The sequence below is a fragment of the Pteropus alecto genome, unplaced genomic scaffold (genome assembly GCF_000325575.1).
Source record: "Pteropus alecto unplaced genomic scaffold, ASM32557v1 scaffold78, whole genome shotgun sequence".
Classification (NCBI taxonomy): domain Eukaryota; kingdom Metazoa; phylum Chordata; class Mammalia; order Chiroptera; family Pteropodidae; genus Pteropus; species Pteropus alecto.
This window is the reverse complement of record NW_006443124.1, coordinates 12,067,964-12,079,703: the sequence shown is the minus strand read 5'-3', so window position 1 is coordinate 12,079,703 and position 11,740 is coordinate 12,067,964. Positions and strand designations below refer to the sequence as shown.

At 34.3% G+C, this 11,740-nt stretch overlaps 1 protein-coding gene across 2 annotated transcripts in view; it reads left to right on the top strand.

Moving 5' to 3' along the window:
• Positions 1 to 11,542: 11,542 nt before the first annotated feature.
• CDC42SE2 (CDC42 small effector 2) overlaps positions 11,543 to 11,740 on the top strand; it is a 35,110-nt gene continuing 34,912 nt past the window's right edge. For both annotated transcript variants that reach the window (XM_025040658.1, XM_025040659.1), the window contains exon 1: positions 11,543 to 11,662. In XM_025040658.1, coding sequence (XP_024896426.1) covers positions 11,609 to 11,662 — 54 coding nt within the window. In that variant the 5' untranslated portion in view covers positions 11,543 to 11,608. The remainder of the gene's footprint in view (positions 11,663 to 11,740) is intronic.

The following is an 11,740-nucleotide window of genomic DNA, read 5'->3' as shown; positions in this document are numbered from 1 at the left end:
TAAGTAAAATATGTTTTTTTGTTTGTGCTCATCACTTCCATCTGGAACTTAAAAGATATTATCTATGTACGTAATTCTTAGAGAAGTTTTTTCTCTAGATATTAGTCTCTTTCACAAGAAAATCTTTCAGCCATTTTAAACTTAGAGGACATTTTGTGTCAGTTGGTGGACATTGCCGATCGTGTTTGATGTTTTACTTGAGAGAAAACTTGATGACCCAATGACATACGTCATCTCTTACTTCCAGGTATGATGTTAGGTACTTTGATAACATAATTTGTTATTCATTTTTGTGGCATTGTTGGGGTTAGAGAAATTTAAAACAACTAAGAGAGCTCTTTGAAGAATATAACATAATTCTGTTATATTGGCAATTTAATCTTGAAAAGTTTCTCCCAGCCAAAAAAATCAGTGAGTGCTGAAAATACCTTGTTTATTTGAGTAAAATACCAAGGCAATTCTCACAAAGTAGGTAGATAGGAATCGAATGTAAATCACAGAGATCTTTTTCCTCTCTGGTGATGAATCTGAAACACAGTATCAATGTCTGGTCTCCACCTTGCCTGGTTCCACACCCAGGTAATTGACTGCAGTTTGCCTTCGGTTGACTTTCACATCCCCAAGGGATTGATAGGGGATTCCGATCCAGAGTAAGCAGCACGAATTACATATACTTTTCATTGTTTAAGCCTTTTAATTACCTCCTCTCATCCTTTCTTTTCCAAAACAGAGTTGACAGCCAGTTCAGTCTGTAACTAGATATTGAGCAAGCATTCTCTTCTAAAAAGTTTGATTCTTTGATCTCCAAGGCCTTCTAGACTAAGAAAATCTGACTGAATACAATTTATTATATGAGTGTATTTTTTTTTACAATTAATAATTGATAGCTGAACTAAGTTAGAATTATTTAACTATCTGCCAAAAATCTTCTCTATTGTTAATCTTAGTGTATGCCGTAGACTTGTAAACTGTGCATTTAAATTTGCTTTTGAAGAAAATAGGCCATTACTGTCAGGAAGTCAGTGCCATCAGCTTAAGTTTTTTTCTTTACCTTAATGCTACTATTTCACTTTCTCTTTTAAACATAAATTGTAATAAACAGACTCATGTATTTTTGTATGTGTGCTACTCTATTTAGGAAAGGGAGACTGACTATAAAAATCTTTGTCTACCTGCCCAGGTAAGCACCAAAGAAGCTTGTCCCTGCCTAGTTCTCTGTGTGGAGAGAAAAAAAATATGATATAATGATGATGATGATGATCATAGTAACAAAGTAACAACAACAACATTTATTTATTTAAGCTTGTGTGCCAAGCACTATTCTAATCAATTTAAGTTGGTAGGTGCAATTATAAACTATTTATGCAACAGTAAATGGAGACACAAAGAGGTTAAGGAACTTGTCCAACATCTTAACAGCTAGTGAGTGAGTGGAGGAATTCAGGATTCGAACTTAGGCTATCTCATTTAAGAGTCTGTGTTCTAAAACCCACACTTTACTGTCTTTGCAGGCTTGCACCTACACACTGGTGTGCAGTATGAATGTGTATCATCCATATGGTGTGAGAATCTAAGCCAAAGAATTAAATTAAAACTTATACTTGAATTTGTGAATTTTATCTCATGGATATCTGAGCACTAGCAAATGCAGACTCTCTTGGGGGATTCTTTCCCAGCCAGGGAGCACTGGACTTGCACAGGAGAAACAGCCTCCCAATCAAGATGAAGTCATAATAAGATAATTACAAGGAAACAGTTCAACATGAGAGAGAGCAGATAAAGCTAATTAGAACACTAAGAATTGATGTAGCAGAGCAATAAAAGAAAATACTACAAAGTAAACGTATTTAAAGTGTCTACCTGAAAGACTTAGGAAACTAAGGTGAATTTGCAAAAGAATCAAATAGAGTTTATTAAAATGAAAATCGTGATTATTGAAATAAAAGTCAGTAGTTTGGGGGAAATACTAATAGCAAAAGTTAAATAGCAGAATAGAAACAGATGAAAGAATCCTAAATAAGTAGAAATGAATCTGAAACTGGAGATTCTTTGAAATTGGAGCGAAATTCAAAGATAGTCTTCAAAGCATCCATAGAGAATAAAAATTTACATTCAAAGGACCAGAAATTAGATTGACAGTTGACTTCTCATCAGTAGCAGTAGAGGTCAGAATGCTGTCTGGAAAGAACTGGAGGAATAGCACTGTCAACCAGGAGTTCGGTACTTAGCTAAACTGTCACGCAAGAATAAGGGCAAAATATAGACATTGTGTTAGTAGTTGGTGTATTTGAGTGAAGGATACACGGAGATTTCTGCTCTGTTTTAGCAACTCTTCTATAAGTAAGTTGTTTCAAAATTAAAATAAAATCACAATTTTAGAGAAACATCTGAGACACTTCTTGCAGATGACTATTAAAAATTGTGTATTGAAAAACCTCGAAGTATGTACTTTAAAGAAGGGTGTTGAACTTGAAAGGATGAAGAGGCAACAAACAATGGTGATCAAATTGGTACATGTGGATAAATATTAATAAATCCAACATCATTGCACATTTATATGTGCTAAGTATAAGTATCTTGTTTAATTCTCACAACAACACTGATATATGTACTAATATTTTTCTGAACTGGAGGACTCTATTCTCCAGTTTGAAAGAGCTCATTCATTCCCCAGCGAAATGTATGAAAAAAGACTGAACTAAGTTACATCTTGTGAAATTTGAGATTTCTAAGAGTGAAGAGGAAATCTTTAAGCCTTTCAGAGAAATGAGAAATTCATCACCTACAAAGGACAGAAAGTTAGAATGTCACCAGGCTTTTCAGTAGCAACTCTGGACGGTACTAGACCGTGAAACAATGCCTTTAAAATCCTGAGGGAAAGATCTTTAACTTGGTATTCCATATTTAACAAAATGATCAATTAGACATCAAATGCAAGGATTTAAAATTTTTTCTTTCTGTGTGCCTTTTCTTAAGCTATTGGAGTACATAATTTTACAAAATAAGCTAAGGATGATGAAAAAAGAAGGAAGCCATAATTCTGAGAAACAACATCACCCTAGGAAGGGAACTGAGGGAACATGCCTAGGGAGCAGCTAGTCAGGCTGGACAGTTCTGTGAAGAAACCAAAAGATAATTTAAATCAGTACATCCATACATATGTTCAGGTGTTTGGAAATCACAGGTCTTTCACAGATCTAATTAAAGTGTTTTACAGTACTGATGTAGGTACATAGAAAAACTAAGCAAATAAAAAAGCTCAGCAGTTATTAACCTCAGGGAAAACAAAAGAATATTCAAGAAAGGATAGCTAATTCTGGTATGTTACTTGTTTCAGCAGTGACAGCATAATATAAACATTGAATATTGATTCAACCAAAAATCATAATTATCTAGCTATGTTGACGATGATGATGACAGGAGGTAATGTTGACATAGAGACAGGAAGTCAGTTTAAATTATCTAAAAGTTGATAACTTAAGAAATAGCAATAAACATTATTTACAGTAGCCAAAACTTGGAAACAACCCACGTGTTCTTCAGTGGATGTTTGGATAAAAGAGATGTGGCACAGTGGCATTCTACTCAGCCATAAAAAGATGAAATACTGCCATTTGTGACAACATGGATGGGTCTTGAGAGTATCGTGCTAAGTGAAATAAGTCAGATGGAAAAGTACAAGAACTGTATGATTTCACTCGTGGGATATAAAACAAAAAAGCAGTGGACGAACAAAAAACCCAAATTCCTAGATACAGACAACAGATTGGTTACCACAGGAGAAAGAGGGTGGGGGGAGAAGGAAGAGCGAAAAGGGGGGTCAAATATTAGGTGATGGAAAAAGACTAGACTACAGGTGGTGAGCACATAATACACAGATGCTGTATTACAAACTCGTACACCTGAAACTTATATAAAATCCAATGTTACCCCAATACGTGGGCTAATTAAAAGAGAAAAAAGAAGTAGTATAGGCATTTTTTTGTAATAAGTATCAGAAGAAACATCTTGGTAGGTTAAAAATGGCTACCAGTAACAGATGGCGAGGGATGGGTCAGAGATTTGCCATTTTTAATAGTTTTTATTACTCACTGATTTTTTAAAAATCTGTGTACTTGTATTATTTTGAATAACATTTTTAAATATTTGTTTAAATGTGAGAAAGCATTTTACAGAATGGTTTTATTCAGAGAACTGCAGGTAGTAGGATAGAATTTGAATATGTATTTCTTGGTAAACAGTGTATGGTGGTGCCACCTACCAAGAAAAGAAACAGAAACATCGGAGAAAAGACAGTGAATTCAGTTTTACAAATGCTGTTAACTGGGAGACCACATGAGATGTTCATTAGCAGATAGATATAAATGTCTACCTATATAGACTTGGGATAAAAGTTCAGTGGTAATATAAATTTCAGTCCATCAATTAATACATTGAGAACCTACCACGTGTCTTATAATCGTGATTACTAACTCTAGGGAGCTAAAGAAAGGTTAAGGAGAGCAGATCAAGACATGGAAAAGGGGGAAAGAAAAAGGGAGAGAGACACAAAGAAAGTAGCAGGAAAGGAAAAGGAGGAAGATTTTAAAGAGATGGAAAGGTGAACATGGCAGTGAGTCTCATCCATGGAAGAGAGGAAATGTGGGTAGTAGAGAATGGAGAGTAGTTTTCATAGATGTTACTTTTCCTCTTTGCTTGTATTGCAGACTCTTTCAGGTCTGAGGCAGTATAATCTCTCTAACATCCCTTATCATAATGATATGTACATGTTTTGTGTTAAGTATTTGAGTTTTAATTAAGAAATAAAAGGAAGATATCAGAAAGAAAAACCTTGAGTAGTCTGTGAAGACGTTTCCTAACTGCCCACATAAACTATTAATGTCCAGGTCAGTTTATAAAAGTAAACCTAAATGAAACTATATGGGATGATACGTTTATAATCTTGAGTTAGGGAAAGCCTTCTTAAATAAGATAAACCCCTAATCCAATATGAAAATTGACATTTAACTACATAAGACTTTAAAGCTTCTATATGAAAGCTATAAACAAAGTTTAAAAAAATGATGCAGCAGAATACATGCAAAACCTGTACACTGAAAACTACAAAATATTAGATATGCCATGTTAATGGATTAGAACACTCACTATCGTTAAAATGTAATTCTCCAAATAATTGTTAGAATAAATGTGATCCCAGTCAGAATTGCAGGAGACTTTTTTTTTTTTGGCAGAGGGTGGGGGGAGTAGAAATTGGTAGAATGAGTCTAAAATGTATATGGAAATATAAAGGACCCAGACAATTCCAGACAGTCTTGAAGAATAATTTGGAAAACAACATTACCTGACTTTAAGTTTTAGTATAAAAACTAGCATTCAAGACAGTATGATACTGGCGTAGGGATAGGGTCAACAAATAGACCTATATAATATAACAGCCCAGAAATGGACCTAGATTTTCAATAAAGTGCCAAATCAATCCAATAGGCAAAGGATATCCTTCAACAAGTTAGCCAGGATGACAAGATATTTGTGTCAATTAGGTAACCTTTACCTTATATCACCAAAAATATTAAAATAACTAGAAATGGGTTATAGATCTAAAAGTAAAAATTAAAAGTTCTATAAGAAGAAATAGAAAATCTTTACATTTTGGAGCTATCTGCAAAAATTTCTACAACATGGGCACTAATCATAAAAGATAAAATTGTTAAACTAGACTTCATCAAATTAAAAAACCCAAATTCTTGAAAGATGCTGTTAAAAAAGAAAACAAAGACCAGGAAAAAACATTCACAATACATATATTGGACAAAGGACGTATTAAAGAACACAGCTGAAAAAAACAACTAAATTAAAAAATGAGCAAGAGATCTGAATATACCTAACCAAGCAAGATATATGAATGGTCAACAGCATATGAAAAGACAAAATGTCATTAGTTATCAGGAAAGTGCGATTAAAACCAAAGCATCCCACTAGAATGACTAAAATTAAAAAGACTGTCAAGTCATAGTATGAGTAGCAAGTGGAACAACTGAAACTCTCAAACATTGTTAGCACACAAAGTGATACAACTGGTGTGGGAAAGTGGTAAACAGTTTCTCTTTAAATTAAAATTATACTTACAATATGACCTAGCAGTTTTGTTCAGGAGAAATAAAAACTTCTATTCATAGAAACACTTGTGCATAAATTCATAGCAGCTTTATTCTGGTAGCCAAAAAGCTGGCAAAACAGTAAATACCCATCAACAGATGAATGGTTAAATAAATTGTACTGCATCTATACAATGGAAATCTACTTAGAAAATGAATTAACTAATATAGGCAACATGGATAAATCTCAAAAACATGCTGAATGAAAGAAGCCAGATATTTAAAAAGTACATACTGTGTGATCACATTTACATGAACCTATGAGAAAGACTAACATATTATTGGTCATCTCACATTGAAGAAAAAAATTACCCATTTTATTTCAATAGTTACATGTACCCCAATCTGTGCCTTTTATAACTGAGTTCAGGGAACAATGCTGTGTTTGAATTTTCATTAGGCATAGAAAAGTAGATCTGTGATAAAGGCATAGTTTGAAAACTCTCATAAGGGTTATTTTTTTCAAAAGGATCTTGTGCAAATCAGTATCAAAGAAACATATTGACGAGACCGGGACAGATTAGGTGCTGGTACAGCTATGAATAAGCTTTACTGGTAACTCAGACTTGGTTGTTGGTTAATCATTTTTGCATTTCTGGCAGAAACCTCTTTGGCATCTGATAGAACTTCAGACCTCAACCCTCTTTAACAAGGATGTTCACTTTTACTTGATTCTTTTGTTTTGTTTCTATCCCTGATCTTCATTACTCTACTGCGATCCACTGGAAATTGTTAGTGTTTGCTTCTGTTACTTATAGTATTTCATTTAAATTTCACTTAAATTCAGATTTCACTTAAATTTACTTAAAAATATATAGAAAATTGCATAGACCATATGTGTATTATTAATAAATAATTACAAGTCAAGTACCCCTGTAACTACTACCCAGGCCAAGAGGTGAAATACCGTGAGAATTCCATCTCCCTGTACTCAGTCCCTGCCTGCAGCCCTAGCGGTAGCCACTTTGACTTTTATTATAGTAATTTCCTTGCTTTACCTATGTATGTATCTCTAAACAAAATAGTTTAACTTGTTTTTGAAATTCATATAAATTAAATCATTCCACAGATATCATTTTGTGTCTTGCTTCTTTCCTTAAATAACATGTCAGAATTATCCAAAGTTGCATGAAGCTACCATTCATTTTCATTCCATATAGTATTCTTTTGTATTAATATACCCCAATTCTTTTTTCATTTTATTTTTTTTTTTTCTTGATAGACCTTTTAGGTTGTTTCCTAAAGTTTGCAGCTATTAACAAATGACTTATTCTTGCTCCTTTATTCTGCTGTTTGTTATTTTAAGTCTGATAAATAAGAGTATCTTCTATCAGTATAGCTCTTTAAAATATATATAGTTATCATTCAATTTAGTTTTACTTTCAGACCTGTGGCATTAGCAGTGCAGCTTTGCATTTTATAACTGGTGATAGAGCTTGTCACATGCCCAAGCTGACATTTCAAAAAATTAGAGAAGTACTAACAACTGCCAGAGATCTTTTATTTCAAAGTATAAAGTCTCAACTTTAGATTTTGTTTCACACAAACTGAGCATGCTTAATACCTCAACTGGGTTTAAAAATATTTCAGATTTTAAAAAAATAATAATTTGGCTAAAGATAATGCCTCATTGTCTTGTTTTTCAACTTAAGGCTTTATTATTGTTTCTTTGGAAGTTGGCCTAAATAGCAATTTTATTAAACTGGAAGTAGGATGTTAGAACCTAAATTCCTTAAATTGTCGGCAACAAATCTATTCACAGAGGTATAACGATAATATGTTCAGCATTTGATTTAGGTGCAAGTAAAGAGGAGGGGAAGCTGATGGTGATAAATATTTTTGACCAGAGATACTATGCCTACACTTTTGTACTCATGCCATTCTTTTTAAAAAAGTCAAGAGAGTGACTTTTCAAGGAAGCTCTGCCAGTTACTAAGTGGCCTGATAACTCACTTCAAGCGTTTCCAAAATCTTATGTCTAAAATCTATTAGTTTGTGAAATGCTCTCTGGTGCTGTAGACCAGTTTGACCCTTTATTTATGTGTGGAATGTGCTGAGTTATGTTTAAAGACAAATTCAGATGTTGGTGTTGCAAAGCGACACTCCTTTTGTTATTTTAAGATTTAAAAAAGTATGAAGTTTTCAAAATGGACACGTTTTAAGCAACTTTAAGTTCAAGAAATGAAAGTAACTGTTAGTGTGTCATTAGTGGTAGTGTTGACATTTTTTGTGATGAATTCAATACTTTTCTAAAGGTGTTTATATATAAATGTGTTTTAAGTATATGCAGTTTTGAAAAAGAAATTCTAAAAAGGAAGTTTGTTTAGAGAAGCAAGAAGTTGGAAAATGTATTGTATGACATTCCAGGGCATGTTTACAACATTTTAAGATTTATATTAACAAATAAAAACCCGTGGAGTTGCATACATCCCCTTGGTTTGAATATACATTTCAACAGATCTATTATCTAGGTGGAAATATGTAAGTAAAGCTGTATATTCTTTGTCTCATCTACAAAAACAGAAGCAAAATTATTGTACTTTAAACAGTCATTCTTCCACTACACATTAAAAAAGGAAATATTGTGAATGTCATTTTCATAGTAGTGGGAGTAGGAAAATATATGTTTTAAAATTCTCAAAATAAGGAATAGCTTTACTCTGAGAAGGAAAATTGAATTTAGGAAAATGTGGGATGATAAAGTATTGTGGATTATAAATTCGGAAGCCATCTGTTAATTTTAAGTGTTAAACAGAAGCACTATATATTTAAAAGAGAAAAATCAGTGCCTCCCCATGTAAAAGAAATATTTGAAAGTGGTTTCTGGGAAAGATAATTTATAAATAGGAAATCACCTAGCTTTATATGTAAACGAGAAAATATGATGGAATAATCAAACAATACATGTTAAGACATCCGATTTCAAAATCCAGTGGATTTGAAAACATCAGAGTAGCTCCATATCTGTCTGTGGTCCAGCAGCAATGATGAGCATAAAGAATTTTTAGTTTCAGACAAAAGCATATTTGTTCTCAGTATTGGTTAAAAGAGATTTCATTTCACAATGACTTCTTAATACCAAGGTCGTTCAGGGTGGAATTAAACTTGTTAAATAGCAACACTGAAATAACGTTCATTATATTGTAAATCTAGCCCTTTGTGCTTATGTTCTTGCTAAGAAGGAAATAAGTGACACATACTGTTCTTTTGAGCTTATAAACTTTCACAGTATTTACCCAGTTTTCAGTGTACAAAGCCAACATCAGGACTGCCGCTTCCTTGTTCCGGAATTTGGGTGAGATAGTGGAATGTTCGTCCTGCTTGTAAATAAGCAACTCAGGTTCCAGACTTTGATTGTGTAAATTTTCATCCTTCTGATCTTCATCTTTGAACATACACACGCTTAAAACATTTTCCTGTAGTTTGTTAGAGGACTTACCCTCTGGACTTCATAGAACCAGGGTCCCAGATTCATGCTTTATTACTACCCGCAATTGTGACATTGAGCCTGTATGCATTTATCTTCACTGAGGATCTTCATTTATACAAACTTACCCTGTCTTACCATGTTTCAAGTCATGGCTTTGGGGAACGCAAAAGGGAGGAATTTTATTTCACTTAATACTTAGGATTCTCTGATCTTGTATGTTAGCTGTTACTGATTTATAATTGGCATAGCTCATGAATGAATGAATGAGGTCTTCCAAAATTTTATAAATGTGATTTATATTTTATCACTTGGAGCAAAAATGTTAACATCTCTTTGAACAAATACTACATCTCTGGTCTTTGATCTTTTCAAGGATGGTTTTTTTTCCTTCACTCTACTTAACACTCTGTCTTTTAAAATTTCACATCCAGTCTTCTTGCAAACATTTTCTGCACGTGGTGACTGCTTCCCTCCGGTAACTCTCTTCTCCACCCACTCTCATCTGGTTTCTACCCATACTACAGTAAAACTGCCATTGCAGGGCCACCAGGTGCCCACAGCATGTGCTAATGGACAGTTCTCAGTCTTTGCTGTGTCAGTGGCAGTTAGTACTGTTACCCACTTCTTTCTTGGAACAGACTTCAGTGACACTACATTACACCCAAACCTCCTTTGTAGACTTATCTTTCTCTACCCATCTTTTAAATGCTGCTATTCCTGAAGAGTTCTTTTTGCTTCTTATGACACTGCTTTCCCTAGAATTTGGCATCATTGCTTTAGTTATAATCTGCTGATGGTTCCAAGACTTCTTGGCTTCGGAGGTGTGTATCCAGCTGTCTATTGGACATCTTCATTTGATGGTTGTGGTAGGCTGCAAGTGATACAAACCCACTTCAGTGTAGCTTTAGGCTAGAGAGGGGAGACTGTTGCCTCACAAAACCAAACGTCATGTGCACAGGTCAAACTGGTCTGAGGGGTGGCTGGAACCAGACTTCCTCCTCTCTCTCATCTCTGCTTGTCAGCATTGTAATCTCAGAACCATCTTCTGTGTGAAGTTTGGAATGCGGTTGGCTAAGGTCAGCTGTCAAGTCTACAGCTTGTCTATCTGTCTAACTCCAGGTAGAAATTGCCTGACATGGGTTCTGATGGACTCAGCTTGGTTGCCCACATCAGGTATAAAGTACTTTGACTGATACTCATTCTGGTGATGGTGCGGGCAGGGATCTAATGTCTCGATTCAACCCCCATTCATCTTTCATGCATGATTCCAATGTCAGTGGAGAAGGTGATAATTTCGTTTCTAATTATTGATGAGTTATAGCTGCCTGATTATTTAAAAAGAGTTGAATGCTGTGCCAGTTACTGTCTGGGTTGTCTGTGAGAACTGGACTCCATTGAAGAGACCTATATGAAAATGATTGGTATTTTTTTTTTTTGAAATAAGAGACTTGTACTGTAATCATGGTGTTCTGATTTGTGATTTCAAAAAATGTATTAGAATAATTTATACTTTTATGATCATAAAGTAGAATGCTCTGTGAAGGGAAGGATTTCTGTTTTTCACTGCTATATTCTTAAATACCTGATAGAAAGTACCTAAAATTTGTTGAATGAATATCAGTTTATTAAAATCTTGATTTTTTTTCAATGTTTACTTTTTGGGGAAATATTCTTAATGTTATCACAGATTTAAGAAATAAAAACTCTTAAGGGTAAGTAAAGTAACTTTTCTTTTCCTTTTTCTTCTAGACTGTCATAGGCCCTGAGTCAAGACAACAATTTTTATACCTTCCTGGTGGTTCAGAAACGAGTCTGTAGAATCACAAGCAAAGAAACAGTCTGACTTTTTCTACATTAAATTGACTATATAAGATACTTCCAGGAACAAAACTGCAGAAAAGTAATACAATTATTATTTTGACATCATTGGACATCCATCATATTGAGGGGTGTGCTTTGTGAAGCTTCCCAAGTGGAGATTTGGAAACTTGCTTGGTGCTCATTTGTACTTTGGACTGTAAGCATGAGCGAATTCTGGTTGTGCTTCAACTGCTGTATTGCTGAGCAGCCTCGGTCTGTAAGTATGGAGTGATATACGTAGGGATTGGGCGGGTGCTTGTGGAATGTGCCACTGGTTCTCAAGCTGACGGCATTC